Source organism: Podarcis raffonei, chromosome 11 (assembly GCF_027172205.1).
Source record: "Podarcis raffonei isolate rPodRaf1 chromosome 11, rPodRaf1.pri, whole genome shotgun sequence".
Lineage (NCBI taxonomy): Eukaryota > Metazoa > Chordata > Lepidosauria > Squamata > Lacertidae > Podarcis > Podarcis raffonei.
Window position 1 is genome coordinate 53,327,764 of NC_070612.1, and position 20,793 is coordinate 53,348,556.

Below are 20,793 nucleotides of genomic sequence, written 5' to 3' on the forward strand. Positions count from 1 at the left end.
GCTGATAGTTTGCCGCACGGTAGTGCTGCTTTCTTCCCTTCTTCAAATGCAGCAGTACCAAGTATGAAAAAGAGGCAACCTCTCCCATAACTGCAAGCAGCCTTGGCTTTGTGCTGCAACATATTTGATGGGAAGCAGCAGTTCATTGATGGATGAGCTTATTTAGCATTTCTCCTTGTTGCTGTTGCTTTAGATCAGGCACGTCCAACTCTCTAGAGACTGCGATCTACTCCCAGTAAAATAAAACTAGCAGTGATCTACCCGTTGTCATTGCCAAGAGTTGTCGAGCTTTCTTGGGAGCATAGACCAGAGTTGTCGAGCTTCTTTTCGGAAGGATTGGCAAGAGTTGATCACACAACAACCCGCAGTTATCACTCCTTCATCCACAAAGCAGCTGCATAACGGAAGGCAAGCTTCCACAGCGATGGGACAGAGTGCTGGGGCCGAGGCAAGGCACACTCAAACATCCAAGGTCAATCTGGAACACCCTGGAGATCTACCTGTCGATCACGGTCCACCAGCTGAACATGTATGCTTTAGAGCAGGGGTGACCAACTCTCAAGAGACTGCGATCTTCTTTCAGAATTAAAAACTGGCAGCGATCTACCCCCGTTTTGGGGGGTTTCAGTTCAAAGTTGTTCAGGTTTTTGGGGGGAGGAGAAAAGCCCTGTTTGGGGGAGGCAGCTCAAAGTTGTCGAGCTTTTTTTATGGAGGAAAACCCCAACCCCCTTTTTAAGGGGTTAAAATAGAAATTTTTTGGGGGGGGGGTTAAAGGCAAGGGACAAAGGGGTAAAATCACTCACAAAAAGATCACTATGGATGAAAACAGCAGCACAGAGAAAGATCTTTCTTTCCTTCCAGAGATCAAATAACAATGGAGGGCAGGGCAGGAGTCAGTTTTAGCGATGCTAAGGAGATCAACCACGATTTGCCAAAACCTCGTGGGGATCTACCAGTAGATCACGATCGACCTGTTGGATATCCCTGCTTTAGATCATTGGTTCCTGAACTCTGCCCCACCCCTGACCACATGACGAAGGCTGAGGGTCTTGACGGACCACTTACGTATTTTTCTGCCTCTCGTAGGAATTCTAATGTCCTGAGCTAGATGCTATATGATTTTAAATTGCATTTTGCAAGCACTCTGCTAAACACCTGTATGAAGTTCAGTTCATGGCCCACTGGTGGTCCGTGGACCAGTTTGGGAACCCCTGCTTTAGAGAAAAACAAGCAGGGTTTTGAGTGAACTTTCGGCCATGCTCAGACGTCCATAGCCAAAATATGAACAACCTGTTGCATATAGCCCCTTTAGCAAACACAAGAAGTGTTCCATTAACCATGGTTTTCCGTTTTGCCAAAGCTCTGAAACTATGGTTAACAGCTTCTGAACAAGCCAGGATGTTAAGGAAGCTTAAAACCATGGTTTACTATAATGGCTTGTTCTGAAGCCATCAACCACGGTTTCCTATTCAAGACAAAACAGGAAACTGTAGTTAATGGGACATTTCCTGGGTTTGCTCACTTGGTGCAAGAGAAGAGCAAAGGCGTTGCATGCACAGCTGTGAGGATCGTTCATATCTCTTCTAATAAAACCAAGACTTGACCTTGTTTGTGTGTATAGGTCTGAAGCCATGCAAGTCGCTTACGGGGTTTCTTACTCTCATTGCACTTTCTGAAATCTCAGTATTTTCCTCCTCCTTTTCTCTGTTACAGACAGAGTGCCTTAACTATGTCCGTGTCTTGCAACAGCTGGATGATACTTCACTCTATGTATGTGGAACTAACGCGTTTCAGCCTATCTGTGATCATCTGGTAAGTGGGAAGAACACATTTTCTTTTAGGGGCAACTGCAGAAGTAGTTTTCCTGAACTGGGTGATGAAAGGACACAGACATGTATAAGTTTTCAAACTTTTCTGTGTGACTGACATTCCTTTTGTGTCTCTCCCTAAATACTCTGATTCCCTTCTCTGCCTGTCTTGTCTCTGTCAGCTTCTGGCTATGCCATAGCCTCATAGTCTTGAATACTTCAGAATGAAGTCTTCCTTGTGTTTAAAAACCCACCTCTGTCTACCTTCCATGTCTCTTGACTCTACCATCGTTCTCCTTTCACTCGGACCTTACTTTCTTCCCAAGAACAGGATTTTTGACGTTAGACTGTGACCTTTCTTGTCTCCCTTATCTGTAAGTCTGTCTATCATCTTTTCCACAACGTTGCCAGAATTTGTCCTTTCTTGGCCTTGCCACAGCTGGCTTCCTTATTTACACATTAATCACTTTTCAATTACATTAATGCAATTTCATCCTTTTAAAAAGCTTATCTTCCATCAGAATAGTTCTTTACTGTTTTGGGTAGTATACTGGCGCTTTCTGGCAAGAGAAAGCTTATTCTACCCTCAGCTGCCACCTATACACTGGCTTTTTCTCATTTTCATTTTCTTAGAGACATTTCTGGCACTCAAGAATTCTTCATAGGTATATCCATCCAACTCAACTGGCCCATATCTCGGCGCATGATTAAACCAGGAACTTTCCCATTTAATTCGGACACTGTGGCACCCCCTTCAGAACAATATTAAACTAACATAACTGTGATTTAATAGATCATAGCTAGTAACCATAGTTTCCCAATTTGTACAAATTACTATGGTTATTTTATTTATTTTATTTCTCCCCATCTTGTGCAAATGTAAAACTCGGGGCAGCTTTTGACATTTAAATACACAGTTTCAGAAAACAATTAGGCCGATTAGTGACTTCCTGGTTTCAATGGTGCACACCTCAATAGAAGGCACAAAGGCATTTCCAGGTGAAAGGGTCATGCATAAAACTGCTTAATCAGCCAAGAGAAGATGGTCCAAGTACAGTCACTCTTCATGACACAATCTACTTTATTTCTGCTGCTTGCTTGACCTCTCTCTTCTTTTCCTAGTGTCTGTCTGGCTATCTAAACTGTGTTGTCTTCCTACCTTCATGTTTTTCTTCCCTCCTGCTGGCTCCTCTGTATGTATTAGCACACCAGGATAACACACCGAAGTCCTCATTTGTTTCATTCCTCATTTGTCCTCATTTGTCATTCCCCACAATCCCATGGTATCCTCACATATCTTTCAGGGGACAACTTCCATGCATATGTGCCTGTATGTGCAATGGGAGAAGTAACAGCACCAGGTTATAATTTTTTTTTAAAGGCAAATACTTTGTGTTACAGAGACTTTTCTTATGTCACCAAATCATAATCTTTGGCACTTTGCGCTTTATGGTTTTATTAATTCATTTGTATAGCAATATCATGCCGCTGAAAAATAAATATTTTGTTTAAAAATATGTACAGTCCAGCATTAATTAAGCACAACCTTAATTTCATCTCATTGGAACTGCCACAGACTTTAAAGACTTAAGTCTCTCTCTCCCTGCCCCCGGATCACAAGCATTATATTTTGCACATTTCTTTTATAAGTGCCTACTTCTTATGCGTAACAAAGGGACAGAGGGCTGATTCTCACAACTATTTTCAGCTTTGTTTTGATGTGTAGAAATCATTGTGTACTGAACCAGGCCCGTAAATTGCCTCAGCATATCTAAAGGTTGAATTTCACCCATCTGTTGCTTAAGTCATGGGCCTGAATGTAATAAGCTGAAATCTGGAAACGTCACGTAACAATTGCAGTTATTCCACCAGGTTGACTTTATAATGTAAAAGAGAGAGAGAGCTGAAAGTGGTTGCATGAGTTTATATCTCCAATCGTACTGAAAGGGTTGGTTTGAAGTGTTCAGAGCTATACAGTGGTACCTCTGGATACGAATGGGATCCGTTCCAGAGTCCCATTGGCATCCTGAAGTAAACGTAAGACACGTCTGCACGGGTCGCGTTTCGCCGCTTCCGCGCATGCGCGTGACATAATTTTGAGCGTCTGCGCATGCGCGAGCGGTGAAACCCGGAAGTAACGCGCCCCTTTACTTCCGGGTCGCCGCGGAGCGCAACCTGAAAACGTTCATCCCTAAACTACTTCAACCCTAGGTATGTCTGTCTGCTGAGTTGTGGTTGTTTGCATTCCATGTGGAAAGTAAAGAAGAGGTTTTAATTTGTTTTGTAGAACCTGACATCGTTTAAACTTGTGGGTAGGAACGATGATGGGAAAGGAAGGTGTCCGTTTGATCCGGCACAAAGTTATACATCAGTTATGGTTGGTAAGTACAAACCTCCTGCTGTTTCTGTATCCTGTTATAGGAAGAACTGAAGATCCTATGCTTAGTACTAATATCTTGAGTTCCTTTTTCTTGAGCCGCTCCTATTTACCCCAGTATTTTGTTAAAAGCTCCTCCTCCCATTATGACCAGACACATAACCTTTTGGATGTCAGCCATCGTGTCCTCTGCTTCTTAAACTATCAAATTTGGTTAAAAGCCGTTTGAACCAATGTCATTTGGGTCAGCGCTAAATGCCGATCCAGTGGAGTAATTTTTGAATTAAATCTTAATAATGGTACAATGGGGACCGTACACAACAGGTAATTTGACTTAGCTCATTGAACGTAGAGAGGGAGGAGAGGTGTGTTGGAGCCTGGCAGCTGGGAATATAGCCATATAGTGCAGGCCTTCTGCAAGCAGGTGTCAGGCAGGAGGGAGAGGTTGGGAGGGGATGGAAGATGTAATAGGAGGAGCGTATGGCATTCAGTTTGAAAAAATACTGCTAAATACTACTATATATTTTTAATCCATGTAATCCTTTGTTGCTGCAAAGATGGGGATCTTTACTCTGGAACGTCTTACAACTTCCTGGGAAGTGAACCAATTATTTCAAGGAACTCGTTGCAAAATCCTTTACGGACAGAATATGCAATTCCTTGGCTTAACGGTAAGATCTGGAGGGGGAAATAAACATTTGTTGGAATGTGCCTAAAATGTACTGTCTACTAATTTCTTTACCGAAATAGTACCCCTTTTGTACGTTTCCAAAGCCAGAAAGATCTCTTTCTGCTGCCATTCCCCAAGAAATACACAATTGTTTCAGTCTTCTGTCTGGGTTGGAGACTATACGCCTCTTGAAATAACAAGATTGTAAACAGCTTTGGTTTAGTTCATGAAATCCATTAAAGCAGTTTGAAGAAACTGTGTTGTGGTTTGGTTTATCCTTTATTTGATTTTCGATTATCAGGAGACTTTTGAGATGCTCTTAAAAGGGGATGGGGAGTGGGAAATGACAATGCAATATGGACTAACAACCCCTTCCTGTAAGTCAGTGCTGAATTGTAATAACTTAACAGGATTCCTTCAAGGATTATTCCATAAGAGCAGTGTTTGTTGTTTTTGTGGCTGTATAAATACTTGCACCAAAAATTCAAGGAATTGTAGAGCAGATTTCTCAGTTTAAAAGTGTGTTTGGATCTTGATCTCACTATGTTTAATTTGTGAAAATAGCTCTTTTGTAATACAAATTTTCTTGAAGAGTTTGTGAAATATAGAAATGGTAAGATTTACTGCGGCAAAGATCTAGGTTATCATATACTATTAGGACTAAGGAGCAGCTACTGTGTCCACAATAAGTAATTAACAGGAAATATTGAGAGATAGGGTAATTATTAAAATTAAGCAATTTTGTATTTCACTCCTCTAGAACCAAATTTCATTTTTGCCGATGTGATAAGAGCTGATCCCAACAGTGCCGATGAGGACGACGACAAAGTGTATTTCTTTTTCACTGAGGTTTCTGTGGAATATGAATTTCTTGGCAAGCTGATGATTCCAAGGATAGCCAGAGTTTGTAAGGTGAGAATGAGCTGAACCATTTCCCCATTGTTTCCAAATAATTTTGGGGTGAGAGGAAACAACACTCTCACTGTTTTGTGTGCTAGCAGTTTCCCCCCATCACCATAGTCCAGATGTGCAGTCTATATTTCCAGATGTCCAGGCTTACAGAGAGACGACTTGCTTCTCTGGCAGTGGGATCCTCTACCAATTAAATTCGAACTGGCCAGTCGCAGCCAAGTTAAGGGGTGGTACTTTTGAGGCGTACCTGGCTGAACCACAGCTATCACTCAGGTTGTCCAGTGTATTTTAATAGGCTACTTCCAGCAGCACAATTGGCAGTGGACATCCCACTTGCTCACCTTACATGTTATGGCCCTGCCCAAAGGTAAGCGGGCAGTGCATGGCCTTGCTATGGAGTTACTCTGTCACTCGGGACGCGGGTGGCGCTGTGGTCTAAACCACTGAGCCTCTTGGGCTTGCCGATCAGAAGGTTGGCGGTTGGAATCTGCACAACAGGGTGAGCTCCTATTGCTCTGTTCCAGCTTCTGCCAAACTTAGCAGTACTAAAGCATGCCATTGCAAGTAGATAAATAGGTACCACTGTGGCAGGAAGGTAAACGGCATTTCCATGCGCTCTGGTTTCCATCAGGTGTTCTGTTGTGCCAGAAGCTACTGTTAGGCCCATCATGAGACGTCCACCAGCTTCTAATCACAGATACCAGCAGCCTTCAAGCAAGCAAACTTGCCTTATTATCACTCCCTAGCATCCCACTGCCAGAGGATTGCCTCCTTCCATTCACCACTTTACCTCCTGCAAGTGGCAGAAACCTGGGCAGTGCTGAATGTCACATCCATTGCCAGGTGTGTCCTGCTGGGAACAGAAAAGGGCTTTTCCCTTGACCTGACTTTATAACCACTCAGTTGCCAAGTACCTTTGTGACATCACAAGAAACCCACAGCCAATGGCAACAGCTGGGGAGGCATCATCTTCATTGCTTTGCGCCTCACAATGGTGGGTGGACCTATCAGTGATTGTGTGCTTGTTTATTTGGGACACGGGTGGAGCTGTGGTTTAAACCACTGAACCTCTTGGGCTTGCCGATTGAAAGGTTGGCAGTTCGAATCCCGAAAGCACACCAATGCAAGTAGATAAATAGGCACCGCTGCGTCGGGAAGGTAAACAGTGTTTCCATGCTCTCTGGCTTCCGTCACGCTGTCCCGTTGTGCCAGAAGCAGTTTAGTCTTGCTAGCCACATGACCCGGAAAGCTGTCTCGGCGTGAAAAGCGAGATGAGTGCTGCAACCACATTGTCACCTTTGACTGGACTTTCCCATCCAGGGGTCCTTTACCTTTTACCCATTTTCCCACTCATATTCAAATACTGCCCCTCAATGAGGCCAAACCTAGATTCACAAAATGTTTAGGGGTATGCGTCCCCCTAGAAAAAAGCTCTGCTTTTACCTTTTTTACTCTGTTGATGATATTTGGCGCCAGGAAGAAATTTGCCTCGGGACAAAGTGGGCCACATTTGAAGGAGTTGCCTATTTCACAGAAATTGTCACAGCTTGCTGGCAGGTAAAGTCATTGGCATGGATCCTCGGTCCATGCAGAACAGGTGGCAAGGAGCCCTACTCAAGAAGTTTAAGTAAAGTCATCCAGGGAGAAGGACTCTGTCTGAATGCCCTGACAGGGGCAAATGGGCCATAGAACTCTTCAAATGGCATTCTGGAGAGATCAACAACATTTGATGTGTGTCATGGGAGGGATCCTTAACCCGAATCGACCCTGAGGAAGTAATCAGCCAGCACTTGGGTTGGCTGATTCAGGACACATCCCCAATGCCTATGCCAAAGCCGTCTGACATAATGAATAAAGTTGTGGCTCTTTCGATCCCAAGATGTTGGCATATTGTTTATATTGCTTCCTTGCCCTGGTGGTCTGGGTCCACTGCGCATGTCCCTCAACTAGCATGAACAGTGCAGTCTGCATGGTTGTGTGTCCTTTGTGCGTCCAGAGCTTTTTCCGTGGAAGAGAGCCTTTCATTTCCTCAAGATTTTAGCAGTGCTTCCAATAGAGCACTGTAGCTCCAATCCCCGAATGTTGGATGCTTCCATGTGGACATAGCTTTAGCGATACTTCAGAAGAAGAAAAAGGATTCAAGATTGCATTCTGCATTCAAAAACTGGTTGATTCTGTGTCAGTCAGGGAAACCGAGTTGCTCCCATTATTAAATGATGGTGGAAATTAATTTTCTTAGTTTTAAAAAAAGAGAGACCAAGAACTCTTTATACTCTCCCGCTTCATTCGCTTCACACATCACTCATAAGCTGTCGATTGAATTCTAGCCATCGTAATTTCAAGGGAAGCCGGATGCCTGAGCTATGCCAGACGCATTTCTAAAGGGTACCAGACAAAGCCAACATTTTTCTCACACCAAGAAAATTTCTTGCTTGACTGTGATGTGACAGGTGGCTAGCTGCCATAGCCTGGAAGAAAACGATAGCAACCAGCCCTAATTCTGTCGTTCTCATGCTTTTTAAACATAATAGTAGCTGCCTGGCTTTGGGGGAAACCTCTTGATGTGAAACAAGGTTAAATTTTTAAAACGCTTGCAAAATTTCCAGAAACATTTACTGAGCATGCTGTCTGCCATAGATGATAGATAGATAGATAGATAGATAGATAGATAGATAGATGATAGATATCTCCAGGGGCAGTGAGGTTGCATTTTAAAACCAGATGCTTAAAAACTCATTGGATGTAATTAAGCAACAGAACCTGATACACTCTGCAAGATTTATGAGATCTCAGTAGCTTGAAGTAAATCTGCTTTCGCATGGTTGTGATGGTCCTCTTGTCTGCTGACTGACTGTCATTGCTTTTAACCGGCACTATTGCAGTCAAGTGACTGGGTTCTCATTCTTAACGATTTGTGTGGAGCTATATATAAATTGGAGGAGGAAAATATGTGCATTTTCTGGTTACTTAGGAAAATAAATTGCCTACCATTATTTTGAAACCGCCTCGGTGAAAAATAAAATCCTTGCTTACCTCGAATGCATTTCATATTAAGACATCTGCTTTTTTCGAAAAGTGCAGACATGGCAAAAGCTGGGAGAGCACAGTTGGTATTTTAATGCTTAATGTATATTTCACCCATAAGAGGCTCGCACTTAAAATTCATTCTTTGCTGGATGAAGGTTACATTTTTTAGATTGGTATGCATGGCTCTTTCCACTGTGGTGGAAGGGAGCCCACTCATTAGCTGGTCTCCAAACTGGCGTTTGCTCTATTTTGGGGAGGGGTAATGCTGACATTGGGCAGATTTGGGTGTTCCTCCCATAACGCAGGTGGCGCTGTGGTCTAAACCACAGAGCTTAGGGCTTGCCGATCAGAAGGTTGTCAGTTCGAATCCCTGCGACGGGGTGAGCTCCCATTGCTCGGTCCCTGCTCCTGCCAACCTAGCAGTTCAAAAGCACATCAAAGTGCAAGTAGATAAATAGGTACAGCTCCGGCGGGAAGGTAAACGGCGTTTTCGTGCACTGCTCTGGTTCACCAGGAGCGGCTTAGTCATGCTGGCCACATGACCCGGAAGCTGTCTGCGGACAAACGCTGGCTCCCTTGGCCAGTAAAGTGAGATGAGTGCCGCAACCCCAGAGTCGTCTGTGACTACACTTAATGGTCAGGGGTCCTTTTACCTTTACCCATAAACCAAAACAGTGATACTCCCTTCACTGGGATAGGTTTTGAAGCAGTCCCCAGACCTTGAATATAACATGTTGTCAGGGACTGGCCGGACAATGAGGAGTGGTGGGAGCTGCAGCTGGAGAACCCCCCCTAGGGGAACCTCAGAGGAAGAAGGCTCAGAGCCAGAGGAGTGGCGGTGGGACATGGAAGACAGGTCAGAGGCTGGAGTGGAGGGCAGAATGGTTGGATGCTGAACAAGCAACAGGCTTGAGAGAGAGAGGAAGGAGAGGCAGAAAGCACTGCAGACGTAGGACAAGGCAGCGGAGGAAGAGGTGTGGGGTTGAGACTGGAACAGATTCACTGGAGCCTGCCAGTCCTACTGTATTCAGCTCCTTGACTCCAAGGGCTTAGAGACTTCTGCATGTAGCAGAACAAAGAGTGCAAGGGGTCCCGTCCCTCGACGGAGTTTAAGACTGCTGGGAAAACAGCTGGATGGGGAACAGACTTAGGGGGAAGTGGGAGGCCCAGATCATCAGTTCTGGCAACTGCTTTACCTGGGGACAGTCTCACCGTAGGTTTCTCTGTTTGTATTATGTTTCCTTGGGAAAAAAGAATGAACTTTTCCATTCATCTCGGAGTCTCTCTGCTGATTTGCAGCTGAAGCAGCTGACACATGAGTATTGAGGCCCTAAGTGTGTGCAGTTCATGTCCAGGAGTGGAGACTTCTCCGCACAGTGCGTGGTTAAAGGGTGGGATTTGGTCCTACAAGAGGTGGTGATGGCCACCAACTTGGATGTTTTCCAAAGAGGGCTAGACAAATCCATGGAGGATAAGGCTATGTTCTGCCTCACCCGTGGAAGACAGTATTCCTCTGAATTCTAGCTACTAGGAATTGTAAGTGCGGACAGTGCTGCTATACTCGGGACTTGCTTGCAGGTTCCCCAAAGGCATTTGGCTGGTCAATGCAAGAACTGGAAGCTAGACTAGATGGGCCGACACACAATACAATGTAGAACAGAATTTATCTCTCTCTCACAGGTTATATGTGCTAATAGTAACCTCTTAATGCTAATCTCAATCCACCTTGTTTGGCGAATTTGTCCATACAAACTGTACTTGAAATATTGGTTGCAATTATTCAGTTTAATGTAGCAGAATTCTGTATACGTTGGAAAAGGCACCTGCTCACTTTTGAATGCATTTTTCTTTGAAAGGGGGATCAAGGTGGACACAGAACTTTACAGAAAAAATGGACATCCTATCTCAAGGCCAGGTTGCTTTGCTCTGTACCAGAGAAAAATTTGTTTTTCAACGTTGTCAATGATGTCTTCATCCTGAAGACTCCAAGTTCGAAGGAGCCAGTGATCTACGGGGTTTTTTCCCCACAATTGTAAGTAACGCTTGAACATTTGGAAGTATTTGTTTCTGAGGAAGTGTGAAACAAGTTGCTCATTTTGCTTTCCTTGGTGTGTGTTTTAAGGAACAACGTTGGGCTATCAGCTGTTTGTGCCTACAACATCTCGACAGTGGAGGATGTTTTTGCCAAAGGGAAGTACATGCAGATCGCGACCGTTGAGCAGTCCCACACAAAATGGTTGCGATACAATGGAGAGATTCCTAAACCCCGGCCTGGAGCGGTAAGTCTGAATAAACTGAGGGCTGGTTACGATCCTGTTCATAATAGGCAAATGTTCATGTGCCACATGCACTCATTCAGGGCCTCTGGGTCCCCCAACTGTGCTAATCCCTTCCTGGCAGATGGAGAGGACCAGCACAGCAGGTGTGTGATGCCTACACAACCCAATGCCGGTAATGGTTTCTCCCATGACATACTCCTCTTTTACCGTTTGCCACAGGAAGCTCCTTGCAAACACACCCATAGAGAATATGGGTTGGCTAGTTTAGTCGGTTGCTATTTTAGATTTGCAGCTTCCTCTGTCTCCTAGCGGCAGGTGTTGGGGTGCTTGCCAGCGGCCTCATTCACATGTTCCTGTGCGGTGTGGATGCTTCCAGGACCTCAGATTGCGTGGCATGAGTCCCACAAGGCTATCAGTGTAAATGATAGCCGATACGTTTTGAACCAATCCTGTTCCTGCAAGACAAATTGTTCCTTGGGGCGGGAGTTCCAGGCATGGTTAGGAATGACCTGAACCATGTGAGGAGGTCTTCACACTTAACAGTTGGCTGCAAGCTACTTACGCAATTCAGAATCCGGTAAGAAAATGTGCTGAATAGTAAAATCTGAATGCAGTCTACAGTGGTACCTTGGTTCTTGAACTTAATCCGTTCCGGGAGTCCGTTCGACTCCTGAAACTGTTCGTAAACCAAGGCGCGGCTTCTGATTGGCTGCAGGAGCTTTCTGCACTCAATCAGAAGCCGCATCGGACGTTTGGCTTCTGAAAAAGGTTTGCAAACCGGAACACTCACTTCCAGGTTTGCGCTGTTCAGGAGCCGATCTGTTTGGGAGCCAAGCCGTTTGAGTACCAAGGTACCACTATACACAAAACAACTGCACTATGCAAGAAGACCAAAATACATGTAATTTACCTATAAAGATATTTGCATTCCATCATCAAGATATATTTTAGCCACTGAGAACAGAGATGTTCTTCCACTTCAAGATAAAGTGATAGCTTGCACAAAAGAGTACTTGCACGGTTTAGGACAATTTTATCCACTTCTGGGAACCTCCTTGTTATGATTTTGCCATACATGGCTGTTGCTTCATACAATCAGATAATGTTTGAGACAAATAACAGAGGCCTCCATGGAAGGAGACTGCACAAACTTCATAGACACTTTGCTTATTTCTTGATTGTCAATGGAATGAGCACACCTCTGCTTAAAAGAAAGATAGGAATCTGGCTTATCCTACGGTGAATAAATACATATTTTAAAAGGTAGCAGCTGTAATGTTTTTATTTTAAACAATGCTTTAACTGTTTTAGAACTGCTTCCCGATCTTGCTTATTAGTAATCTGTTGCTCTTCCTTTTTAAAGCTCTCATTAATCATATGACATACATTCTTCTTGGGACAGTGTATAAACAAGGAGGCTAGAGCAGACAATATCACGACTACGCTCAACTTACCCGACAAAACCCTGCAGTTTGTCAAAGACCATCCTCTGATGGATGACTCTGTGACTCCAATTGGAGACCGGCCCCGACTGGTGAAGAGAGATGTGAAGTATACACAGATTGTGGTAGACCGAGTCCAGGCCCTGAATGGCACTTTGTATGATGTCATGTTCATCAGCACAGGTGAGTTTTCCGCACTCTGAGAACTGGACAACATTGCACTATGATAAGGTGGCTTTTCAGCTCATTGAGCTAGTCTTGTGAGCTACATATTTGTTGCAATTCAGAGCATCCCGGGTTCTAAGACTGGCAAAAATTGCCTGTGAGATCGGGGCTGGACTCCAGCCAACTAGTTTGCTAACACATATATTTGCAAATCAGAGTCCTGCATTTTAAACCTTTGAGGCTCCGAAATGGCCCAGGACTTCAAAACGTTTATGACTTCCTCTTCCCATATGAACCTTCCTCTACACCCAGATCTCTGAGCTTCAGCAGCTTGGATACAAGAGAAAAGGCCTTTTCAGTCATGGCACCGTTGTTGTGAAATTCCCTCAGAATTGCTCACTTCTTATGTGGTAAAGATTTTGGTGATGGCTGCTTAGTGTTGCTACCTTAGTTTTGTTTGCATGTGGTTTTGTTTAATTGTGTAGTAATTGTTTCTGTGATTTTTTTCCCCTAACTTTTTTTTTTAAAAAAGGAATTGTTTAATTGCCAGTTGTTAGTTGGCTTAATTTTTCTTTTCAAGGAAAGGTGGATTGTACTTGTAAAAATAAATAAATGGCTCTATCAGACCAGCATTGTAATGAAATCATTATGTTGATTTAAGAACAAGTTGAAAGATAATTTCCTCATCCAAGTATGACATCTCTCGGGCGAGCATTTATGCATCACTCTTAGCTTGTCTACACTTTGAGTAGTCCATAATGTTCCGAAGCCTTGGGCCCCATATATTTATGGACCACAGCTCCTAGGTTTGCTGTTTGCCATGCTCTCTCGGGCTGAGGGAGCTTGTACCTTAAACGTCGCTGGATTCCAAGGTTAGTCTAAAAAAGGGTGGTGTTTAACTAAAAAGAAGAGGAAGAAGAAGTTTACAGCCAAAGTATAAGAATCCAGCACATGTCCTGGTAGCAGACTGCTCAGAAGGGGTGAAACGACTGCAGTTTAGGAGAAGAAATGGAATTAAAGGATGAAATGAAAGTTGGATAGAGAATGAAAATGCTCAAGGTTGGGTAGCTGTGTAGTGAAACACACAATGAAAGGCACAAGGGGAAGGAAGCAGGAGCCTTAGGGTGAAAACATCAGACTATAGTCTGTGTGTGTTGGTTTTGTATTCTGTTATAAGTGTGGTCCTTTTGTTTCAGACCGAGGAGCCCTTCACAAAGCCATTGGCTACGAAAACGGAATGCATATCATTGAAGAAACGCAGCTCTTCCCAAACTTTGAGCCCATTCAGACACTGTTACTTTCTTCGAAAAAGGTAGGACTGAGTAAGAATTTGGGCTGGGGGCGAGAGAGAGATACCAGAACAGCAAGAATACCCAACCCTGCCATTGGGGTGGAGTGGAGGGAAAGCAGCTGTTGAATTCAGTCATTTCTGCTGGGGGTTTTGTAGCCTGTCCTGGACTGTCCCAAAGGCACTGTTCCTGCGAGATGCTAAAGAAAGTTGTAACTTTCCCCCCATGTTCTTTCTGCAGGGCAAGCAATATCTCTATGCCGGGTCCAACGCTGGAGTAGTCCAGTCTCCCGTTGCGTTTTGTGACAAATACACCAGCTGTGTGGACTGCGTCCTGGCAAGAGATCCGTACTGTGCTTGGAATGCACGTGCCTCTCTCTGTGTCGATATCTTCAAAGAGAGGGAGACCGAAAGGTAAAAGCACATGTCCGCTTCATGTTACGTTCTTTCGGGTTACGTCCCGCGGCGACCTGGAAGTACCAGAAAGGGTTACTTCTGGGTTTTGCCGCATGCGCAAACGCACAAAATGACGTCATGCGCAGACGCGGCGAATCGCAACCTGCGCAGATGCGCCACTGCGGGTTGCGTTCTTTTCATGTTGCGAATGGGCCTCTGGAAGGATCATGTTCGCAAGCAGAGGTACCACTGTATCACCAATGTATTGCAAAGCAGAGGAAATTTATATATTTACGTGGGTTAACTAAGAAATGCAAAACTCCCCCCCCCCCGTGTGTATTCTATAATTGCAAGAGCACACTGTCAGCAGAAATTGGTACAAAATGCAACACCTTAAGAAGAATCCTCTGCGGCTTTCCTTGTTCTTCTTGCAATCCTATGCATGTTTACTTGGGAATAAGATCCTTTGACCTCAATGGAACTTGCATTGAAGTAAACATGCATAGGATTTTCACAAGTCATCTTTCTTGTTCTAAACAGGTACCGCAAGACACTTCTAGTGTGTGGGCAATCTTTAGTGAAATCTCAAAAATCTGTAGGGAGAAGGAGAAGTGATTTCCGAAAAAGTTCCTACTGAATCATGGAGTGCAGAGCTCTTTGCCACTTAGCATAATCAAGAGGGGCAGAGTAAATAGTGCAAAATAGATTCGTGCAGAGTTCAGGCTTTTGGGGGCATAGGCTTTTACTTAAAAAGCAGCACAGAGAATGCACAGCCCAAACGCTGCAACTTTGAATTGCCTTTCAAAATCAACATAATAATTAATGTATACCAACAGAATCTAACATTTTTTTAGTTTACGTATGAAAAACACATGGTCCCATGATGGGCTCTTTGCTGAAGCTAAGCAGGCCTAGAATATAAATGTAAGAAATGTAGCAGGCCTGGAAGACTGGTGGACTATAAGTGTAAGAAAACAAGTTCACAAACATAGGCTCTGAAAGAACAAATTGCCCAAGTCAGAACACCCCTGGCTAGATGCATATCCAGCTGTTCATCTTTCAACCATGCAAACCTGCCTTACTGTTCTTAAAACAACAACCAGAAGCTCCATAGTTACAGATATTTTGTCATTGCAGAGCATACCGGTATTGCAATTGATAACTATCTTCGTAATCATTGTTTACCGCATCTTCGTCTTGCTTTTATATATTTATTTCATAGTTTTTAAGCTGTACTTGGTAAAAACACTCTGGGTGGCATACATAAAGCCAAAACAAAGATAATGACAGCCTCTCCCGGATGGGAGCGCCCATTTTGTCTGGCCCCAGGGGAAACGGTGGGAAGAGGTTGATGATGAAAATGGTGGGAATGCATAAATGTTGGCCAGCCACATTGTCCACAGGGGCACCCTACTCTCTAGCCTGGCAGCTGAGTGTGGGTTTACTGGGAGCGTGGACCAGCATGGCGGCCATTTTGCTCCAGTCTGCAGCCGGGTTTTAAAAGGGACGCCCTTAGCTGTTAAGAGCAATGGCTTCACTTTTTCAAAGCCTGGGGAAACGAAAAAGGTATTTGGCACCCAAAGGACATTGAAGTAGGCACTAGGTGAGCCTGTCTGAGGAGCACAGCCCGCTGCTGGAAGGCCTGTTCCTCACCACCACTGCTTGTATTTTATTAATTATTATTTTTTATTGAATTTACCATATTTTTCACTCCATAATTCACCTAGTTTTTAGAGGAGGAAAACAAGAAAAAAAATATTTTGAATCAAATGTTGTACTAAACTATTTAATAAACTACCGGTATATCAGAATAATATTTCAACCATGTAAAGTGAACAGCAGTCAACAGTGGCATTAAGAGCCATCATCCCTGTCATTAACAAATGAAGAGAGACTTTATCCCCTAGCAATGGAAATATATGAGCTTCCCACATTGAGTCCCTTAGTTCTAAGGACTGTATGGTTTGGCCCTACACAATTATTTTAATAAAGCCAAAAGAAGTGGGACTTTCCTCCTTTTTGTTCATTGCAGAGAGTTCTGGGGGCTTTCATATGAGGGAGGAATGAGGGAGAAATCTGATTCAATTCCCATTTAAAGTCAAACCTACCTAATTCATACCTTCGTACACAACACAAGGACCAAACCACAGCCGCCCTTCAAATTTCCAACTTCTGCCAAGGAAGGTACTACTGTGTCCTGGCAAGACCAGTGGCGGAGGGAGGGTCTTGTGTGGCGGCACGTCACCCACACGAGCGTCGTCCCAAGGGGGTGGTACGCGTGTGTGCGCACCCATCCCAGTGGGGCGGCCGAGCGTGGGGGCGGAAGGATTACACGGCTCCCGCTGTGCTTGCTTTACACCCGTGTAAGTGGCTCCTGTCCCGCTTTGCTGCTTTAAAGAGAGCCGCGGAGCATTCGCTTCATAAGACACACATTACCTTTTAGGAGGAAAAAAGTGTGTCTTATGGAGCGAAAAATACGGTATATACCACCCTATACCTGGAGGTCTCAAACAGAACAAAAGTATCTGTTCGAGAAGGAATTTGGGGAAGCACCCCAACTGATGATCTCAGGGCCCAGTTCTGCAGTTCATAATGTTATTCCAGGGCTTCCCCTCCAGAGGACGTCCTTAAGCATCCTCAGGAAGCTGGGCACGAATACCAGGCCACTACAGGAGCTGCCTACCAATAGCACCCCAGGCTGACAGCTGCAGTACGCAGTATTAGCAAGTCAGATCATTGCCTACTTTCCACCACTCCTTCTCTGGCTTACCAATTAGGTGGGACGTGTCAGTTTCCCATTACAGCAGTCAGGCTGTCAGCAGCACTACGTTATCCCTCCCTACCTAGTGGTGTGCGGTCAGTGGACTGGAAGTGGTCGCCAAGACCACTGGTCCTGAATGACCTTCATTGGCTCCCAGTACGTTTCCGAGCACAGTTCAAAGTGTTGGTGCTGACCTTTAAAGCCCTAAATGGCCTCGGCCCAGTATACCTGAAGGAGCATCTCTACCCACATTCTTCAGCCATGGGCACTGAGGTCCAGCTCCGAGGGCCTTCTGGCGGTTCCCCCACTGAGAGAAATAAGGTTACAGGGAACCAGGCAGAGGGCCTTCTCGGTGGTGACGCCCTCCCTGTGGAACACTCTCCCATCAGATGTCAGGGAAATAAACAATTATCTGACTTTTAGAAGACCTCTGAAAGCAGCCCTGTTTAGGGAAGTTTTTAAAGTTTGATGTTTTATTGTGTTTTTAGTATTCTGTTGAGAGCCGCCCAGAGTGGCTGGGAGAACCCAGCCAGATGGGCAGGGTATAAATATATTACTACTACTACTACGGGACTAGGCTAGTCTCCTGAATGTTCCTGGTAAATCAGAGTATTGAAGTATTAAAGTCTGGCGCCTCCTTCTCAAAGTCTAGAAATCTTCTGTGTGGCTTAGTAAAGGGAAGCACGATGCTCACATACGTGGTATCGGGATGTCAAGACATAACACACGTGGTTCTAACTTCCCCTATGAAACATTTCACCACCAAATCCACAGCAGCTGTTAGCCTGAAAAAAATTGTGGGCTATTCTTTATCTAGATCTTTCTTTCGCCTCCATGGCCACAAGTAAAACCAGATATCCTAAGCACACACACTATAGGAGAAAGGTATTAGAAGACTGCAGATATTTTAAATGATTTTTCCCATTTAAAGGTCTGTAAAGAAAGCTACCTGGCTTCAGCACAAATTTGGAGTCAACAGACTCAAAATCACTGCCATGTCTGAGAAGTGTTTACTCCAAAAGGGTTCCTGAACAGCGGCTTTCCCAAACCGTGTTCCAAACTGTTGCAAACACACACAACTTGTTTATTTAAATAAAGGGTCTGTTTGTCACTTTGTGGAATGCTGCCCTTCAGCAAAAAGGTGATCCGACGGCTTCTGCGCTCCTTCCTCTCCCCCTCTCCTGCGTCACTTGTTTGGATATTATCAAATCCTGTCAGTGCTGCCTTTCCAGGCATTTGGAGGGAGGCAGATAACAGATTTGCAGGTGGGAAGAGATTTGCACACAGAGGGTAGGGAGGGTAGACAATGGTAAATGTATTGACTCTCTGACTGTCTGTTTACTTTTGTAGGGACTGGATTCAGAATATTAGTGGCGATGCTTCTTCTTGTACTGCTGGTAAGCTTTTCTTTCTTTCCAAAAGAGGTGGGGAAATAATAAGTGTAATAAACATTTGGGCTGAGCTCCTCCACATAATTGCTTGGTGCGATATCTAACGCTTCTATTTAATGTGTAGCTTTTTGTTACAATAAAAAAACAGCACACCTTTTTATTTTTGGCTTGTTTTTGCTTTCCTCCACCCCACCCCCAAAATAGGGCCAATTCGCAGTCTATGGCCCCCTCACATGTGCCGCAACTGTTCCCTAGCTGTAACCTTTCCTCCATGCCCAAATTAGGCTTCAAAAAGGTCTTCTGTTGGCTGAAGGAGGCTTCTCTCAGAGGGGCAGGGGGCCAAAACTCAGAGAAGGCCTCTGAGGGCACATGTTGGTGACCCCTCTGTTAGCTGTTATTGTAATTACTTGAGGAAATTGCCTTTTATACCCTTGAATTGTCATGGGGTTTATGAAATCAGTACAGTGGTACCTTGGTTTTCGAACTTCTCCGTTGACGAACGTTTCGGTTTTTGAACGCCGTAAACCCGGAAGTAAATGCTTCAGTTTTCGAACACGTCTCGGAAGTCGAACATGCCACACTGCTTCCATATTGAGTTTTCTGTATTGAGTTTTCGGTTTTTGAACGTTTCAGAACTCGAATGGTCTTCCGGAACGGATTACGTTCGAAAACCGAGGTACCACCATATTAATGTCTAATGTAATGTTTCTGACTGAAAATACTTTTGGGTGTGCCTTCCAAAAGGACAAGTTTTGCATCCCCAGAGATGATGCCTCAAACCATTGAATATCATCATCATTGACAACATCAACATATTGATACAGTGGTACCTCGCAAGACGAATGCCTCGCAAGACGGAAAACTCGCAAGAAGAAAGAGTTTTCCGTTTTTCGAGGTGCTTCGCCAGACGAATTTCCCTATGGGCTTCCTTCGCAAGACGAAAGCCCATAGGGAAATCTCCGGGGACAGCGGGGAAGCGCAGCGCGTCTTCCCCACTCTCCTCGGACCTCCTCCGAAGGCTGGCGGTGGGGCGGAGAGACCTTCTCCCCCCGCCAGCCTTCGGAAGGCTGCTCCGAAGGCTGGCGGTGGGGTGGAGAGACCTTCTCCCCCCGCCAGCCTTCGGAAGGCTGCTCCGAAGGCTGGTGGTGGGGCGGAGAGACCTCCTCCCGCCGCCAGCCTTCGGAAGGCTGCTCCGAAGGCTGGCGGTGGGGCGGAGAGACCTCCTCCCCCCGCCAGCCTTCGGAAGGCTCCTTCCCCTCTGTTCCCGGACCTGTCCTGAAGACTTGCGGTGGGAGGAGGGTTTTCCTTCCCACCGCCAACATTCAGAATGCTGTTCTGAATGTTGGCAGTGGGGAGGAAAGCCCTTCTCCTCACCGCAAGCCCCGCAAGCTCCGGGAACAGAGGAGAAGCGCAGCGCGCCTTCCCCTCTGTTCCCGGACCTGTCCTGAAGGCTTGTGGTGGGGAGAAAAGCCCATCTCCGCACTGCCAGCCCGGCAACCGGTTTCCATAGGAACGCATTAATTGATTTTCAATGCATTCCTATGGGAAACCGTGCTTCGCAAGACAAAAAACTCGCAAGAAGAAAAAACTCGCGGAACGAATTAATTTCGTCTTGCGAGGTACCACTGTATCCCACCTTTCTCCCAAGTTGACATTCAAGGTGGCTTACATTTAAAAACATTATAGAATAGAAACATTAATTTAAACACATCAGGGCACAGCTAGAATCAGCAGTTAAAACAGTTTGTGCTGACAGCACACCGCTGATCAGTATCACTTGCTCCTTGCTTTCCAAAGGCCTCTCTGAATAGGACAGAAAGAAAACTGGCAGAAAGAGACAGTCCAGCCTCTCTTGAGACACAGAAAAGGCTATCTCTTGTGTTAGCACTAGGTGTGATGCTGATGGGACCGAGAGAAGGCCCAAGGGTCTTAGCACCCAGGCAGGTTCACACAGGGAGACATGATCTTTCAGGTGGCCTGGGCCCAAGCCACATATGGCTTTGTGGATCATAACCAGGAATTTGAATTGTGCCTGGAAATGGACCAGTATCCGGTTGTTTTAAACGAGGGAGTAACTGTGTTCCTTGTAACCAACCTCAGTCAGCAGTTTGGCTGCAACACGCGGGATTTCTTGCCATAACAGCACATTTTCTGCAAAGAGTTGCTGTTGCTATTGCTGCTATATTAATGAAAAAAATATGGTGTGAATACATTGAATAGAGATTCTGGTCTTTTTTATTTATTTATTGGGCTTTTAGTCAGTTTTTTAACGAAAGA

The 20,793-nt window shown here is 44.9% G+C and overlaps 1 protein-coding gene across 9 annotated transcripts in view; it reads left to right on the forward strand.

Annotated features, from left to right (window-relative positions):
• The window catches only part of SEMA4D (semaphorin 4D), a 136,766-nt gene that overhangs the window by 93,427 nt on the left and 22,546 nt on the right, over positions 1 to 20,793 (forward strand). For all 9 annotated transcript variants that reach the window (XM_053409094.1, XM_053409095.1, XM_053409096.1 and 6 more), the window contains 10 exons: positions 1,714 to 1,812; positions 4,096 to 4,189; positions 4,743 to 4,856; positions 5,616 to 5,767; positions 10,651 to 10,826; positions 10,917 to 11,073; positions 12,476 to 12,698; positions 13,877 to 13,992; positions 14,210 to 14,382; positions 18,476 to 18,522. In XM_053409094.1, the coding sequence (XP_053265069.1) occupies positions 1,714 to 1,812; positions 4,096 to 4,189; positions 4,743 to 4,856; positions 5,616 to 5,767; positions 10,651 to 10,826; positions 10,917 to 11,073; positions 12,476 to 12,698; positions 13,877 to 13,992; positions 14,210 to 14,382; positions 18,476 to 18,522 (1,351 nt within the window). The remainder of the gene's footprint in view (positions 1 to 1,713; positions 1,813 to 4,095; positions 4,190 to 4,742; positions 4,857 to 5,615; positions 5,768 to 10,650; positions 10,827 to 10,916; positions 11,074 to 12,475; positions 12,699 to 13,876; positions 13,993 to 14,209; positions 14,383 to 18,475; positions 18,523 to 20,793) is intronic.